Raw genomic sequence first — 18,458 nt, 5'->3', positions numbered from 1 at the left:
TAACGTGGACTGTGTGGATGTAAAAAAAAAGCCACTGTGGAGAGTTTATTAAGTTATCAACGCGATTTTTGTGCTCATCGTCGAGGACCGTTCTTAAGGGGAACTTGTCACAATGAGGTTACAGTGCGTCCTCATACCTGCAACGGAGAGTGGCCGAAGAACTGATTGGCGACGAAACAGCCCTGAGCCTTCAACCTAAAAGTTCCTAAATGTTGAATGAGAGGAAGTGTAAATACAGATATAAAAGAAACAAAACATTAGGGAATATTCGCCACGCACGTCAACCGTATAACGAAGCACGAATGAAAGAGTACTAGGGAGTGACTGATGTAAACCCTCTTGAATGACTTCGAAGCTGTATGCTGCTTCTCCAGAAACTACACACGATGGGGTCGCCGTGGGAGTTATCACAGCTATGATGCGTCGACGTCGAGTTTCTCCAAAGTTCATGTAAAAAGAAAACGGCAGACGAGTAGGTGATGAACGCAGTGCCAAAGGAGTCAGTACAGTTATTACGCGTTAAGCTCGATGTCCTCCTAAGCTCATGAATAGAAAGAACCAGGACTTAACCCACCAGCAGTCAGTCAGTGATCGGCGGTGACACCCTCAGCCTCGTGCACATTAAGGGGTTATTACACTGGGCAAATTTTCCGTGGATCTTCAGTCAAACCACGATTTCCGCTGACGTGGTTCTCATTTATTTCTTGTTATTGCTGCTGCTGGTGATGGTGGTGAGTAATACCGTCGTCCTTCGGTGAAATCTCCTGTAGCTTTGGAAGATGTGGACACGTCAGAAAACCACGGAAATATGAAAACCACGCCAGCGGAAATCGTGGTTTGACTGAAGATCCACGGAAAATTTGCCCGGTGCAATGGCCCGTTTACTCTCCTGGCACCACCAAGACATGACGTGACCCGCGCCAACACGTGTGCCGAAGTTCGTGAGAGATCACAAAAAGAGTTACGATTTCCTCATTCGGGCCATTCATCCTCCACTATCCTCCTTCTAAACCAGTCTTTTTCTAACAATTTCTCTATACGCCCAAAATTTTTGTAACGAAAACCCTTTACTACGAGCCCTACCATTCTTTTTCTTTTCCATTATCGAAGAGTGGCACTTCAGAGATCGGAGAGATAGCCTTGAGGAACCTGGGAAAGGGACTCCAGATGTTCAATGGAGTTCTTTGCACCCTGAAGATGTATGGGATGACGGACTACCTCTCCCTCCTCCCTCCTCCCTCACCACCCTTCCCTCAGGCCCTCGTGACGAGCATAGGTGATGGGCGAGGGGCTTTTCGTGGGGGTTGTCTGAGAGAGCGTGGGACAGTGACTTGGGTGGGCGTGAGGCTGGGGTGCTGTTGGGTGGGTTTGTCTTCTCGTGGGAGGGTGAAAGGTTTGTTAGGAGGTGGTGGGAGGAGGGTTGGGGGTCGTGAGTGAGGGTGGGGTTGAAGCCTGATGAGTGCGTGACAGCAAATGTAGGTGAGTGTGTGTCTGTGTTCTGGGGTGCGGTGAAAGGTAATATTCTGAGAGGCTGTCGAAGGGTGGTTGTTGTGGGTAAGTGTGGGCTTGAAAATTGATTAAGGTGTGAGTGTTACCGTGTGTGGGTGTATGTGTTTCTGCAAAGTCGGGGAGGGGGCATAGAGGCATGGCATTAAAGGGATATGGAAGGGCGAGCTGTTATGAAAAACCGATAGGAGGGAGGATAATAGAAGCGTATATTTAAGGCCTAACAGACGTGTGACACTTGCTTTATGTAGATGACTGTACCTGTAACGTGTGTGTGGGTGGGGGCGGGGGGGAGGGTGTATATGGACATAGTGTAACGGGGCATGGAAAGATAAATTGCTATATTGTCATGAAATAAAGATGGTGATGGACTGTAATTACATAATCTGCTTGGAGAGACTGAGTAAAGGCTTATTATCTTTACATGTTAGACCCTTGGCAGCCCTTGTCGTACTACCATTACTACCATTACCTCACTCCTCCCTTGTTCCCAGCGCACGCCTCTTGGGGCCCTCGTGTGTGCTGTTAGGAAAGGGTCTGGAAAGGATGGCATTGTTCTTGTGTAGAGAGAGACAGTGACACAGAAACGAAATCATGTGTATGTGTCTGTGTGCGTTGTGGTCGACACAGTAGCTGGAATTGAGGTGTTGAGGTCTCGAAGTGTCGGGGTCTTGGTGCTGACGGTTGGGGGTCGTTAGTAAGGTGGAGATGGTGGTTGTGATGAGCACCCGGAACGACCGTCGAGCGGACGCCTTGAAGGGTCGTTACAGTGTGTGTGTGTGTGTGTGTGTGTGTGTGTGTGTGTGTGTGTGTGTGTGTGTGATTATAATTAACCTTATATTGCTGTTTTATCACATCTGTATTTTTTTATTTTTCTTGCAGTCAGTCACTCTACCTTGTCCATCAGTCTCTTGGTGTGTATATTAATGTATGGATGTTTGTATGTACGTATGAAGGACGGCTCGTGTATGTATATGAAGGAATGTGTGCGTGACTGTATCTCTATTTACCTGTCACTATCTGTCCATCTGTCTATCCACCTGCTCATTTTCCTGTCTGTCTCTGTCCATATGTACATTATTATTTTCTACAGCCAATGACAGCAAATCAATTCAGTTCAGCTTTTGTGTTACTGAAATATGTTCCGCTACATCATATTATAACACAACGGACGGGCGACAGGTGAAGGGCAGTGAGCAAGTTAATCAACGTGATATGGACTGAAACGTCATGAAAGTTTGACTCCTAAAAGCATATGTGTGAATGTGGATGTGTGCGTGTGTGTGTGTGCCTGTGTGTGTGTGTGTGTGTGTGTGTGTGTGTGTGTGTGTGTGTGTGTGTGAATGTGGATGTGTGCGTGTGTGTGTGTGCCTGTGTGTGTGTGTGTGTGTGTGTGTGTGTGTGTGTGTGTGTGTGTGTGTGTGTGTGTGTGTGTGTGTGTGTGTGTGTGTGTGTGTGTGTGTGTGTGTGTGTGTGTGTGTGTGTGTGTGTGTGTGTGTGTGTGTGTGTGTGTGTGTGTGTGTGTGTGTGTGTGTGTGTGTGTGTGTATGTGTGTGTATGTGAATGTATGATCCATTCCTTATATTTTATTTTCGTTTTTTCCTATTTTATTTTTTCTACCTGTCATTTTTTTCCGTATTTTTTCGTTTTTCTTTTTATTCTAGATCTTTCCTTGTTTTTATATTTTCTTCCTTTTTTAATTTTTCTTATATCCGTTATTTATTGTTTTATTCTTTATTCCTTTTTTTTCCCTTTTTATCATTAATTTTCCTATAAAATTTTTTCATTCTTTCATTATTTTCTAACCTTTTTTATACCTCTTTTGTTTTCTAATGTATGTGTGTACTTCGGTCTTTCGCAATATTACTGTGTGTTTCTTTAGTGATGTCTGTCTTCCTTAAATGCGAAACGATCCATCAAACATTAAAACAACGCAAAACACTGATGGAACTTTCACCACAGCTTCTCGTGTTTCTTTTTCACCTAATCCATTATTCGATTACTTGATTATACCTAAATTCAAATATATGGCAATTCAGGGAGCTTAATTTTCATCTTTGTTTATTCATCAACGGTCGTGATGCTTGATTCTTATCTCTTTGCCTCTTTCAACTTCTTTTTATTTCTTCTCGAGTCTCCGGAGGTTAAAGACTCTAACTTTCATGTCGGCCTCCTCCTCCTCCTCCTCCTCCTCCTCTTTAACATCTTCTCCTTCTTCATGTCCCACAAGCGGTCCATCGCCTCCACAAGTTTCCTCCTCCTCTTTAATGACTCGCCAGGTAATTAGGTATCGTGGGATCGAGTAGTTTAGGAGTCGATCGCTTAATTTGTTGTTTGACACGATAATGACCCGACCACCACGAGAACCCCCCCCCCACCTCCTTCCCTCTATCCATCTCCTCCGTCCCTCAGTCCCCGCTGCCGAGGAAGGGTTTAGGGACGTCAGGTACAGCTGGGTCAGGGGTCAGCCCGGTAGACGGTGGACGCAGCTACTTGTTTAGTGGGCTGCGGGGTGGCCGGCGTCTGTCACCTGGTGAAGGAAGGATGCTGAGAGAGAGAGAGAGAGAGAGAGAGAGAGAACACACACACACACACACACACACACACACACACACACACACACACTAATTAGCAGGTATATTCCAGACTGGCAGGTAGGAATGTGGCAGGTGACGGTGCCTTCCCTCTTCTGCTTGACGTGAGAGAGAGAGAGAGAGAGAGAGAGAGAGAGAGAGAGAGAGAGAGAGAGAGAGAGAGAGAGAGAGGGAGAGGGAGAGAATCCTATCATGGTCAAGATTTTACGATGACTCCTGCTCTTCCATTCTCTCACATTCACGGACTTTACCAGGCGCTGCGGACCATCAGAGGCATACACACCACCACTTGGCTAACGAATTCAGGGCTTTATATAAATCGAGGCCGTTCAGCCCCGGCAGGCCCGTCTGGAACTAATCTCCTCTCGCCCGTCCTCAGCATCGGTTCAGCTGGCTTACAGGGTGGGGCTGCGAGGGCTGCGAGGGCGCGTCCTCCGCCACTGATGTTAACAGCGGCGGAGAGGAAACAAGAGGCACTTCAGTAGGCAGGAATAGAAGACGTGGCGGTGATTTGCATGGCGGGCAGCGGGGCTCAAATGGCAGGGTTATGTGCGAACACCTCGTCGTTTATTGGGAGAGGGAAAGAGAGAGATGGAGACAGATAGTCAAACAAAGACATACCTACATACATATACATTACATTCAAACAAACAGCCAGACAACCAGACAGACAGATAGACAGACACATAGACGGACTTGCACACAGAGATAAATAACAAATAAATGATAATAGCAATAAAGCACTATCTGTCGAAAGCTCTGTGAAGCGAGGAGTGCCAGACTGTCTCTCACACATCACAAGTTAGCAGGTATACCTTGCGCTCTCCCGTCAATCAACCACGACGTTCCGTTATGTGTTCAAAGTGCTGAAAGTGGTTCCCAGACTTGACCAACTCTTTCACCCCCAACCCCATGCTCTGTTACTACTTTCTCATCCGTCTTATCTTATCCCCCCCTCCCCCCCCCATCCCCGTTCTCTCTCTTTCTCTCTTACACCTTTTCCACACTTATTTTCTTTGTCTACGTCCTCCCTGGTTGTTATTCCTCAGCAGTATCAACGAACACAGCTTCTCTTTGCAATTTTTCTCCATTTTTTTTCAATTCTGTACCACTTCAACCAGCTTTTTACTCCCCTCCTTTCATATATTCTAAGACAACATACCACCCATGCTCTCTTTAGGAAGTGCTCTGTGGTCACATTTTTATGACAATTAGCTTCATGTTCAAGGTACTCAGGTGTCTCCATATTCGTGATCCATTTTGGAGTCGTTGATGGGGACTGTTGCTACCCAGAGACTGAACGTTTTTTCATCAGAGTTCCTTCATCTCTTCCACTTTAATGTTCTTTATGTCAACACTTCCACTTTTGTGTTGACAGTGTGCCTTACCAATCAAGACACACACACACACACACACACACACACACACACACACACACACACACACACACACACACACACACACACACACACACACACACACACACACACACACGTTATGCTGTTATTTTCTCGTATTTTGTAAGCTTATCTTACGGTGAGGCTGATTGGCCAAGAGACCCACCACATTCACAGCTGTTCTCACCTCCCATTGGCTGGGTTTGTTGACACGGGTCGCCTCCCCTTCCATAATTCAGGCCCCTCACACACCTGCCTCCATGTTGCAGGTGACGGGGCGACGCTTGCGGTGGGCGCGGTGCCATCGGTCCCCGGAGCCAGGTGAGGATAACTCTGTATTATGTTTTTTTGGTATGGGGGGTGTAGAGGGCTGCCTGGGGCGGGGACGCAGGAATTGATTGGCTGTAAGAGGATTGAGGGGCAGGTGAGGGGAGGGTCAGGTTATTGGGGGTAAGGGAGGGGACGCTACACCTTCCTGTCTGATAATCCTGGGCCTCCCCGCCATCACATTAACGTGGGGCACAAAAAGCTTCTCCCATCTTCCTGTCCGCGGGATCGATTCTCTCCCCGCGCCGGGCCAGGTGTGACGGAGTCCAAATTGTCACCCTGCGGGGCGCCGGTGTATTGCTCTGCTGACGGCGACGTAGCTGTCATGGCGCCGCCGCCTCCTCGTGTGGCTTCGAAACCTCAGCGGCGGCCGTGGTGCCGTGCCGCGGGTGATATATGGCTCTTGCACCCGTGTATCAGCGGCCATCAGCCCTTAGCCAGCACCACGGCCGCGCACCCGACAACGGCCCCTCCCCTGCCCCTCCCCAGCCCATTCCCAACCCTTTTCTCGCTGCCCCCCGGGTGCGGCGACCTGCCCAGTGTCCAGGGTGTGTGGCCCGTCCTAGCGGGGGCCCGGGCACTGGGCGCCTCTGCCCGGGCGTCGCTGTGGCGGGGTCTTGGGCGGCCGCGTTATGCAGCGCGGCGCACCGAGGAGCCGATATGCCACGCTGTATTGAGCCGAGTTGTCACTTTTTGTGGCGAACCCCAGAACATTACAATCAATTACCTAAGACGGAGACTTGTAATTAGAACACATTAAAGAACATTACCTACGCCGTTCGTGGTTTGGTGTGAGCGGTAGTTGCGAGGTGGAGGAAAGGGGGTGAGGGTTGGGGGTTGGGGGTTGTGGACACGCAGGGCTTGAGAAGTCCGGAGATGTGAGGAAAGCGTGTGAGGGAGGAAAACAAGATAGAAGGAGCAATGAGGAAGAATACTGTAAACACGTGTGTGTGTGTGTGTGTGTGTGTGTGTGTGTGTGTGTGTGCACGTATACAGAGAGAGAGAGAGAGAGAGAGAGAGATAGTTAGTTAATAGTAAACAGCAGATTTGTCTAAGAAATGAGTTCATACACTGATGTCAGTCACACAGTCTACGTCCGTTATAAGTTGCGGTGCCGAGAACTTCCTGTCTTAAGATCTGCATGAAGGTTGTCGCAGTGTGAGGCTGTGTAGTGTTTGTCATCACCATTCATTGTGACGGTCGTATAGGCGTCCCGTGCCCTCCCTCACCCCGAGATGCTACTGTAACGCCACGAAGGAAAGAATCACAAGGACGTCTGTGCCTCAGTGTGGGCGGCATGGGTCGTAGGTGTGGAGTATGCATGGGGTTTATGTGGAAGTGAAACAACCATATTCACTGTCGTGTGATATTACTTGTTACGTTTAGAAGCGTATTAAAATGCCCATATTCTCAAACATTTCGGGGCATATATACTCACATTTAATAAAGCTTTCGTATAGGTTCTGAGTATTTCCACGGGTAGTTTTGTGAGCCTAGTAACAGTTTGACAAGGCTTCTGGACCATGAACGTAAAAAAATCATGAGAACCCGACTAATCTCCTTTGTGGCCTTTGGAATTATTTATTGTGGGAGCTGTAAGCGTCTGAGAATACGGACTTAAGTGTATCACGATTTAGAGGAAGCAGCGCCGAGTGTTTAGGAATACCAAACATGATGTAAGATGTATCAGAAAATATTTACTCCGCCAACATGTCGCTCCTCGCAAATAAATGCCCCCAAAAATGTTTACTTAACCAACAAGAAATTTCCCTTAAATGAACAGCCCCAAGTCCCTCCCTGTCCCATGGTTGTGCCTCTCCTTATGACTCACTGGCAGGTAAAGGAGTATCAACACACCTCACCTCCCAAAACTGATCTCTCTTCTGGCCACTCGTGCTGCCTGATTTTGCTAGAACACAGCTTAGCGGGCTTTTTCGTTTCCTATGTTTGTTGCCCTTGAGTTGCTTCCATAGATGTGAAATAAGAAAAACTGAGAGGCACATTCCTACCTGGTTGTCGGGGAAGGCTGATGAGACACGAAACCTACCTCTGTGCTCTTGCTTTTTTACCTTATACTCATTTACCTTATCAACATTGCTCCTATATAATTACTGCTTTGCCTCGTACGGCCATATACTCAACCATCTGCATCTTCCACCTTTCAAGCTCAATCACTAGCTTTCCACGGTTTTCATATGTATTGTATGCTGCTTTTGACATCCTCAGAGTGTATGGCGTTGGAGGATTGCGTGAGGGTGTTGGGGCTCACGCATGCACTGGTCCGAGCGTGCATGAGCCTGGATAAATGAACTGACCAAGGGTGGTGTTCTCTCTCTCTCTCTCTCTCTCTCTCTCTCTCTCTCTCTCTCTCTCTCTCTCTCTCTCTCTCTCTCTCTCTCTCTCTCTCTCTCTCTCTCTCTCTCTCTCTCTCCTGTCACCTGTCTTCATTACCTGTCCTCTCCTCTCTCATCCTCTCCCTCACTTTACATAATGACTGTGATAATTTGCTCGTTAAGAGAATTGAAGCCCCGGATATTGAGTTACGAGCCACGCCCACAACCTTATGGCCACGCCCACGCCTCCACAACCAACCACGCCCACTAAGGAGACACACACGCACACACAAACACCCCCACACACAAACAAGTATCATCATCACCATCATCACCATCACCATCATCACCTTCATCCAGTATCGTGGCATTGTCCTCATCTCTTCCCTATCCTCACTTTCTCATCATCTTCACGCCATCATTATCTTTACCTCTCCGCAACCCCACCATCATCATCTTCCTCCTGCACACGCTTTCCCTCTCCCCATCATCACCCCGGCCCCCCTCACCTTCCCCTCCACCAGCAACAGAGCATCATTCGCACGAGCATGCAATCTGCCCATTTTTAATCCACGAATTTGGGGTTTCTGGCCACGCGAATACTGTCACCCATTGTTTGTCTCTGCTTTTTTCCCCCAGCGTCGATTACGTTTTTTGTGCGACGGGAGAAAGAATAAAGGAGGAGAAGGACAAGGAGGAAGATGTGGTGGTAGTCCATGGTAGTGATGATCGTGGTAATGAAGGGGGGGAAGGGGTAGTGTTATGTGTAGGAGGCAACGAAATAAGGGTTAGGGGGAATGAAGGTACAATATTGAGAATGAAAGGGAGGAGTGGAGGGGAAAGAAGATACAAAAAAAGAGGGGAAAGGGGAAGGGAAAAAAGGGACGGGGAGAGGAAAAGGGAAAAGAGAGAAGAGGAAAGGGAAGGATACCATGGGATAGGATAGGATATAGAAAAGAAAGAAGAACGGAGGAAAAGAGACAGAAGAGGAGGAGGAGGAGGTTGGAGAAATAAATAAAAAGAAGTTAAAACGTAATGGAGAAAATGTAGGGGAGAGAGGAGTTACGAAAAGGGGAGAGATAGAGAGAAAAGAGAATAGGGAAATGGAGAGAGTATTAAGGAAAGGGGAGAGATAGAGAGAGGAGAAGAGAGAAAAGGGGTTGCTGAGGGGAGAGGAGGGACAGGGGGAAAGGGGCGAGGGTGGAGTGCATGGAAGGGAGGGGAGAAGGGGAACAAGGGAAGGAAAGGGGCGGTGAGGGCTACGTGCATGCATGTCTTGCCTGATCCGTGTCTGTCATTGTGTTGCGGCGGCCTCCTGTGACACGGAAATCGCCGGAGCACAACCTGGCTTTATCTTGTGCCTTTCGATCTGGCTCAGGCCGCCACAAAGGACGACACGTGTTCCCTGCCCTGGGTGTATTGTCGGCGCGGTGCCTGGCGTGGCGGTGTGTGTTGCTGCTCTTGTTGTCTGGTGTTGCTGTTGTTAATGTTGTTGGCGTTGTTGTTGCTCACGTACGCACTAAACACGACGCTCACATACACACAGTACCCGGACACCTCTCCATTCGATATTGGTCCTCTCTTTTTTAGCCTCTCGTTCTATTTTCTTCTCAGGACATGTTTGTTACTTAGCTCTTGTTATTACCCTTGAGATGGTTCCTTTGCTGTAAAAAAGGAACATATGCACACCCATCACATATTTCCTTTTTACTCTCTCTCCCTCTTTTTTTTTTCCTTCTCGCCCTCTCGCTCTCTCTCTCTTTTTCTTTCTTCTTCTCTCTCATATCCCTTATTGACTGGGGCCGGACAGGGAAGGTGTGTGTCCGTGGGAGATGAAAGCGAGGCGGCGAGGCAGAGGAAAAAGATGCTGGTATGGATCTTTTGAGACAGGCGCGAGGGAAGGCTTTGAGTTCACAGGATCGAAGGTGTGTGTGTGTGTGTGTGTGTGTGTGTGTGTGTGTGTGTGTGTGTGTGTGTGTGTGTGTGTGTGTGTGTGTGTGTTTTAATGAATCGGACGCCCATACAACGTTATATTTTGGATTTTTATTCATTTTTAGCTGCTCATTTATTTCTTAAACTAACTGTGCATGGTATGAATCTGGTATTAAGACTAAGCAACCTAGTTTTTGGTATTTGTTTTTGGTGATGTCTCATTACTATGTGGTTTGTATTAATTTTATTTTTGTTTATAAGGTACATAATAATTTTTGTTATAGTATATACCAAGTTAATCACGTTTGTGTATCGAGATTACGGTAACATTATCGTCAACATTGGAGAAGTACCCGTTTAAGCCTTATTCCACGTTTTTTCTTCCATAGTCTAGAATCATTTTGTGTATTCAGGCTGATGCTTAGGCTTCAGCATTCATCTCGCTTCTTCTTCCACGCCCTACCTCCCTCCCCCCGTCCCCCCCCCGCCGTCACACACTCGGTAATCTTTGATGTCTCCGGGGTTCGAGTCACACCGAGCCTTGTCTGGTGCGCTCGGCGGCTTCATCAAGGGCGCCCTCGTGACTTTTGCTGCCAAATGAGTTCCAGGTATTCATCAGGCTCGGTGTAAAGTGTTCTTCGTCGCATTGAGGCGCGGCCCTCCATGCGCGGCCTCGGTGGCGGCGGCGGCCCCGGCGAGGCTCAACAGTACTCCGGCAGGCTCCATCCACTTCTCTTTGTCAACTTGGAATTCTACTCCTGCATTTATCTTACTCCGCTCCTTCCTGGCTCCTTTCATCCCCGACTCCCCTTATCTCTCCTTTCTTCACGTCTCGTTCAATCCTTCGTCTTTTTTTTCGATATTTCGCCCTCAGTTTATAATGCCATTTATTTTATTTTCACTCATGCATTTATATGAGATATTAGAGATGAAACTAATAATTATATAAATGGTTATCTACCTATATTTCTGTCAATATAGATGAATAGATAGTGGGAGATGTTGATGTATCAATAGAAAAGTAGATAGATAGATAGATAAATAGATAGATAGATAGATAGATAGATGAATGGATGGATGAGTATAAGAATGGAAAGTAAAGAGATAGAGATGGACAGGTAAAACATAAATTGATGTTTTCAGAGGTGGAATTATACCAATCTAAATAAAGATATCAATACTTATTCATTAATTTCTCTTTCCATTTGTAAATACGAAAGTAAACGAAGATTTACGAGGTGAAGGTGTTTCCCAGGTAAGGCGCGGAACCGGTTTGGCGTTAGCAGGAGGACGGCATCTCGGAAGGGAAAGGTCCGAGTAGCTGAGAAAGGAAGCGTTGGAATTAGATTAAACCTTTTCTGCTCCAAACATGAAAAAATAATAGGAAGTGAATCAGGCGGTGAAGTGAAGTCCCTCGCCCGTGATAAGTTTGAAGATTTCTTTCCCTTCGGTCGCGGGTAATCCACCGAAATAAAGATAAATTTATTCCTTATTGACCTTCATAGCCACTACACACTCCATTAAAATTTAGTGTTCGGGCCACAGTGTTCCGTGGGTCCCGGGCTCGTATTGGCCAGAGGATTAAAAGTAAATGTCATGCACGGTAGAGTATAATCAAAGCCAAATTATCCTACAGTGGTGTACGGTATAACAATATATATCTAAGTTACGCTCACGCTGTCATCTATTATTATTAGTATTCAGCGCGTGTGTCTGGGTAATGATACGAGAAGGATTTATGAATTGTGTATATAGATTGTGATTAATAATTTGGACTTTATTATATTCGTTGCATGCACACAAACAAGGAAACCATGATATTTAAAAGGTCATAAATCCATCTACAGCTATTGGCAATCGCTTATCTTTTATAGCCAGACATTGATGACATGAATCAGACGGAACGTGAGGCGGAAGAAAGTAATTAGGGGGACGCTGGCTGCTTTGCATTTCATTGATAATTTGTCGTTTGCTTGAATTGTTCTTGGCGCGTGAGGTCGTTCATGACAGGGAAGTGGTGTTGGCTACATACTTCAGTGCTGGCAGACTTCGGAACGGTGCGTGGGGGGGGTGGGGGGGGAGAGAGAGAGAGAGAGAGAGAGAGAGAGAGAGAGAGAGAGAGAGAGGGGACTCCGTGGAAAGGACAGGAGCGGCCCCCTATACGCTCCGCCCGGCTGTACAGGCTTCCCGAGGCGTATAGGTCTGTAACACACCCTTGCGCGGCCCCCACCCACGCTCTGCACCTCACAGGGCGGACAATGACTCACACCTCAGCCGCGGAGTATGTGCAGGGCTGAACCAACAAAGACAAAGAGACTACAATATCAAGAGTACTGAGAGAGGCTACGGGAGGTTCCTCTACACGACGTCAATTTGCCTCTTCACACCTAATCTCCCTTCCCGGCCGCTGATTGGCTGGCGAGGTGTGGCGCGTCCTATCACAGGTGACGCTGAGGTGTGAGATTTCGCGCCATTGGTCTGGCCTCGACCAATGACGCGGGGGAGCGGCGGGGGGGACGCCACGTGTAGGGAGGAGCGGGGGACGACACACCTGCACACTAAAATGGGGAAGGCGTAGGGCGGCCCCGTGTGTGTGTGTGTGTGTGTGTGTGTGAGACCGGCGCCAGTGTATTCCTGAGATACATATGTCTGAGAATGTATAACTCCATGTCTTCCTTCACCGCGTCGTTCCCCGGCGGCGTCACCTCGGCGCTGGAGAGGCCCTGGGAGCCACTCCTGTATAAAAGACACTCACAGTCCCGAGCGGAGTGTTGGCGTGGATGAGGGGGAGACGGGACCATCAGGAGGATCAGGGAGGAAGAGAGGTGCAGCTGAAGAACAGGAAGAGCTAAGTAAGGAGGGAGAGGAGAGGAGGATGAGATGAAAGAATGAGATGAAGGAAGAAAGTGAGTGGGAGGAAGCACGAGGGAAGAGGGAGGAGTGCTGTCGTGCTGTGGAGGAGCCGAGGAAGAGAGGGAGGATGGAGGGGAGGCTGCAGTCAGCGGTGAAGGGGCAGGTGAGAGTCAGTTTGTTTACAGGTGAGAGAGATCAGGTGATCCTCCACGAGCGGGAGGACCTGCACGTCGACAGCCCTTCTGGTGCTCATGTAAGAAACCCATAATGATAATGATAATTATAATGTTAATGATAATGATAGTAGAAATACTATAATTGGTAGACGTAAAGGTGCATAAATGGACAAGATGAAGAACGGACGCGTTTAGTTTGTCCCAATTTCCCAATTCCCTCCCCCCCCCCAAAAAAAAAAAAAAAAAAAATCACCCACCTAGAGCAGCCTCCCCACCATCTGCAACACCCGCTCCTGAACACAAACAGGCACAGCCTAAAGTCTTCCTACTCTGGCAATAGTTTTCCTTGCTTTGCTCGCATATAGAAGTAGATCACTCTCACTCAGAAATAGGTTTACTTACTACATTATAAGGAAAAAGGAATCTGTAATTCTAGTCGTGTGAAGTTATCATTGCGTGAGTCAAAATGCACACATATCTATATCTATCTATCGATCTATCTATCTTTCTATATGTCTGTCTATCTATCTATCTCTCCATTTATATCTATCTATCTATCTATCTATCTATATACACATAAATATATGCATATATAATATACATACACATTTATAATAATAACGATTCAGAGGGACAGTAACACGTCGCCTGCCCCTCACACATGGCGTGTCGTTTCAGCAGGTGTGTCACCGCCTCACATCCTCCCCAAACGTAAGCTTCACGGAGGTGAGACTCGCTAGGTAATGGTTTGATCTTGTCGGGCAGCAGCTGGTGAAGAGGGTGGCGGGAAGAGGGGACCGGCAGCCCCTGGGACACCACACGCCGCGGCAGGCAGGTGCTCCCCGTGCAGGGTCGAGGGGTGAGGCAGGAACACGAGTCCCCCTCCCCGGGGCCAACACTCACATACTTACCAGCGCGTTGGCGATAAACTTAATGGCCGTGTAATGGGCGCCGCGGACCAAGCTGATGGCCGGACGCCGGACATCAGACGTGCAGATATTAAGGTTTTCGTAGTGAAAACAATGACAGACGCTCATGGCAGGCGGTGGAGGTCACGACTCACGATTATGATCATGCTAATGGTAACAATGATTATCATGATAAGAATAATCGAAATTATAAGAATTATAGTACCAAAAAAAAATGTTACTGCTACTTCTGCTGCTACTGCTACTGCTACTAGTGCTACCACTACCACCACTACTATACTACTACTACTATTAGACTACTACGAAAGAATGATAATGATAATAATAATAGTAACAATAATATAAGAAATAATTTAATCTGCAGCATATTCACTCCTCCTCCTCCTCCTGTTCACTAAGGCAAGTAGACTTTTCATAAGCCCAAAGACTTAATGTTACTTACTCATAAATATTTCCAGGATTCCTCCTTGTCCTCCTCGTCCTCCTCCTCCTCCTCCTCCTCCTCCTCCTCCTCCTCCTCATCATCATCATCATCATCATCACCATCGTTATCATCATCAACACACCACCACCACCATTACCTTCATCACCACCCCCGTTACCACCACCACCATTACCACCACCCCCTCCATCACCGCCCGCCACTTCCCCGGAGCCGGAATGTAGTTTTCCCCATTTTACACGCGGGATTAATCACACTTTATTGCTCGCCGTCAGCTGTTCATTATCGGAGTAATTACCGCGGACGGCCATTCCTCAGCCTTCTCTGCATGCCCGTCCCCTGCCACCCCTGTCACCCCCCCTACCCCCTCCTTGACCCCCCTTCCCCCTTCCTGTCATGCCTCTCATTCCTCCAGCCTCCGTCAGCCTCCACGAATTTGTCCACATTGGTTTCAGATGTTTGATGTTGCTCTGCTCTCCATCCGACACACACACACACACACACACACACACACACACACACTCACACTCACACTCGCAGTCACTCTCTCACTCTCTCTCCTCCTCCTCACCAATCCTTCCTTCCTATCCTTTCCTCTCCTCTCTCCCGGGCCGAATGTTACCTGCCAGGTGTGTGCTGCGTCTGCTAATTAACATTATAATGACGTGGTACTCGCTGTCTCATGCCGAAAATGCCGCGGCGCACGTTAATCAGACCAGGTATAGCGCGTATTATTGGGTCCTCATTAGCAGCGTCTAATTATACTCCGCTAATTATGACTTCGGCCGCCACAGGTGAAGGAGAAATTCTGGTGAAAAAATCCTCGAGTCTTGATTTTTGTTTTTTTAAAGGGGGAAGAGAGAGAGAGAGAGAGAGAGAGAGAGAGAGAGAGAGAGAGAGAGAGAGAGAGAGAGAGAGAGAGAGAGAGAGAGAGAGAGAGAGAGAGAGAGAGAGAGAGAGAGAGAATTATTATTATTATTATTATTTTTATTATTCCTATAGCTATATATTTTTTGGTCATTATAATATTTTTCTTTCACATAATTCATTTCCTTGCTAATCAGGCTGGAGGCTTTGGTATTATTTCCACCGATGAGAGAGAGAGAGAGAGAGAGAGAGAGAGAGAGAGAGAGAGAGAGAGAGAGAGAGAGAGAGAGAGAGAGAGAGAGAGAGAGAGAGAGAGAGAGAGAGAGAGAGAGAGACTCCAGGCATCAAAAAATAATAAAAAGAAAAAATAACGTAAAATATGTCACAAGTATTAATTAAAACGAAATAAGAGAGAGAGAGAGAGAGAGAGAGAGAGAGAGAGAGAGAGAGAGAGAGAGAGAGAGAGAGAGAGAGAGAGAGAGAGAGAGAGAGAGAGAGAGAGAGAGAGAGAGAGAGAGACTACAAAGAAGGAAAGGGGCAAAGAGAGGGAGGGAAGGTCGGGTTTCCATCAGGCGGGTCCCTCCCAGCGTGTGTACCTTGCAACAGGATCTTCGGGTTGCAGAGAGGGAGGGGCGCCAAGCAGGGAGGGAGAGAGAGAGAGAGTCTATCGGAAAGTGAGGAAAGTTTCGTAAGGAAGTAATAAGAGTTGACTCCAAAATATATAGAGAAAGAAAATGTAAAAAAGAAAACGGATAAACACAAAGAATTACCAAGAAAAGAAGAAAGAGCCACGAGAGAGAGAGAGAGAGAGAGAGAGAGAGAGATGGTAACAGGGTCTCGTTGCTCCCCGGCCACCTTAATTAGCTGATGGTGCAACAGGCAGCGGGGGAGGAGGAGGAGGAGGAGGAGGAGGAGGAGGAGGAGGAGGAGGAGGAGGAGGAGGAGGGAAGCAAACGGAAAGGAAAAAGGTGTAAAGAAAGATGGGGTGGGATATAAAAAAAAAAAGATGAGAGCGAAGATGACGAGTATAAAGGAAAAAAAGAAGAAAGGGAAGAGAGGGGAGGAAACTTTGATAGAGAAGGAAGGTGAAGGGATGGAAATGTGGAAGGAGAAAGAGAAGAGCTACGATATCTGAAGGAGGAGGAAGAGGACGATGAAGAGAAGAGTGGAAAAAATAGAAGAAGGAGGCATCTTAAGGAAAGGGGAGGAAAAGTAGGCAGAGAGGGGAGGAAGAAAAGGGGAGAAGAGGGCGTGAGGGGCGCTGAAGGGGGACACGAGGCGAATGACCCAAAAGAAATTACTGGAGGCGCGTGAAAAGCTGAAGGAGACTCGTCTTTTGTGTGCACCACTTATACACACACACACACACACACACACACACACACACACACACACACACACACACTTACCACAACCAAACACCACCACCACCACAATCCTTAGGCACACCTCGAGGCTCGCTACAGGGAAGGGCGGTGTTCTGGGGGGGTGGGGGCGGGGGCGGCACATAGGTAGGCAGGGGAGCGCCGCCGTATAGCCGTGCCTGGAGGTAATGAATAACAAACTAGGCCATGAATAAAAGAATGAAGGAAGCCTGTGGGTGGCCAGGTTCACGCCGCGCCCTAGCGAGTGTGACGTCACGCCGCGCTGGTCATACTCACGGGCCTCATGCAAGATTCATCCGGCGTGAATATTCAGTGGGAGGTGGGCGTGCATGGCGAGCCGGGAGCAGGAAGACGAGGAGGAGGAGGAGGAGGAGGAGGAGGAGGAGAAGGAGGAGGAGGACTAGCGAGAGAAATACTGTTGGTGATGAATAATTATTGAGGATGGTGCGTGTGTGTGTGTGTGTGTGTGTGAGAGAGAGAGAGAGAGAGAGAGAGAGAGAGAGAGAGATGTAGTATATTATGGAGAAAGGAAATGAGCGAAATGGAAGGGCGAGGAGCGGATGAGAGTCACTCGAGAGAAGCAAGTGAGAGGCGATACGTGAAGAGGAGAGGAAGGAGGAGGTGGGAATGAAGGATAAGGAGGAAGTAGAGGAGGTGAAGGAGGGCGGAAGAGCGCATGGAGGAGGAAGTAGTGGAGAAGAAAATACTGAGAATGAAAACGGAGAATGCGATAGGAAGTTAAACAAAAGATATTGCGGCGAAAGTTATGGGCTAGAAGGAAGTGCAGAAAATAATCATAAACGGAGCGATGATTTTTTTTCATTTTGTTTCGTTTGTTTGTTTGTTCCTCTTTTGGAAGTCTTTTTTTTTTTTTGTCCATCAGTCAGACAGACACTCAGTCATTCACTTACTCTTTCACTCATTCATTCACTCACGCACTCATGCACTCACTCACTCATTCCCTCACTCACTCACTGGCTCACGCACTTGCTATTCACTGACTCATTTATTCATTCACTCACTCATTTACTCTTTCATTCTATAAGTCTTTCATTCATTCATTCGTTCATTCATTCATTCATTCATTCATTCGCTCATTCATTCAATCACTCACTCATTTACTCTTTCATTCTATAAGTCTTTCATTCATTCATTCGTTCATTCATTCACTCATTCACTCACTCATTCACTCTTATTCCATTACCCACTCACTCACTCACCCACCAACTGTACTCGATATTGTCTGACTCATCCATTCCCCATCTTCTCTTTCCTTTACTGTCACTCACACTCTTTCATCTGCTTCCTCATCAACTCGTTCATTCCATAATTTTGTCTTCACTTCCTTCCTCATCATCATCATCAGCATTATGAGTCATCTCCAGGACAGAGGCCGACCCCAACGTCCTCCAACTCTCTTTCTGTCCTTGATGGTGGATTCCTTAAATGCTCCGGCAAAGGCTCTCAAGTCCATTTCTCCTCTTGGGATTCTGTGTACCCTGACTTCTAAAATCTAAGGGTTTCTATTGTTACTTCTGTTTGCTGTCAGTTCTACGCATGAATGGCATACCCAAGTTCATTTCTTATTCCCCATAATCGCCACTTGTTTTTACTTTATTCATTAGTTTCCCTTCATTCACTCTTACTTTCCTGCTCTATAGTCCACCCTTTTACTTTTCACTACACTCATTCCACCTGACATGCACCTGTACACAAA

The 18,458-nt window shown here is 47.4% G+C and overlaps 1 protein-coding gene across 1 annotated transcript in view; it reads left to right on the top strand.

Moving 5' to 3' along the window:
- Nucleotides 1–18,458, top strand: part of LOC126997406 (optomotor-blind protein-like) — a 403,474-nt gene that overhangs the window by 129,991 nt on the left and 255,025 nt on the right. Inside the window, exon 3 of the mRNA XM_050858475.1 lies at nt 5,767–5,818. Coding sequence (XP_050714432.1) covers nt 5,767–5,818 — 52 coding nt within the window. The remainder of the gene's footprint in view (nt 1–5,766; nt 5,819–18,458) is intronic.

Source organism: Eriocheir sinensis, chromosome 12 (genome assembly GCF_024679095.1).
Source record: "Eriocheir sinensis breed Jianghai 21 chromosome 12, ASM2467909v1, whole genome shotgun sequence".
Lineage (NCBI taxonomy): Eukaryota > Metazoa > Arthropoda > Malacostraca > Decapoda > Varunidae > Eriocheir > Eriocheir sinensis.
Note: the sequence above shows the minus strand (reverse complement) of the source record. Positions and strands in the feature narration are given on the sequence as shown.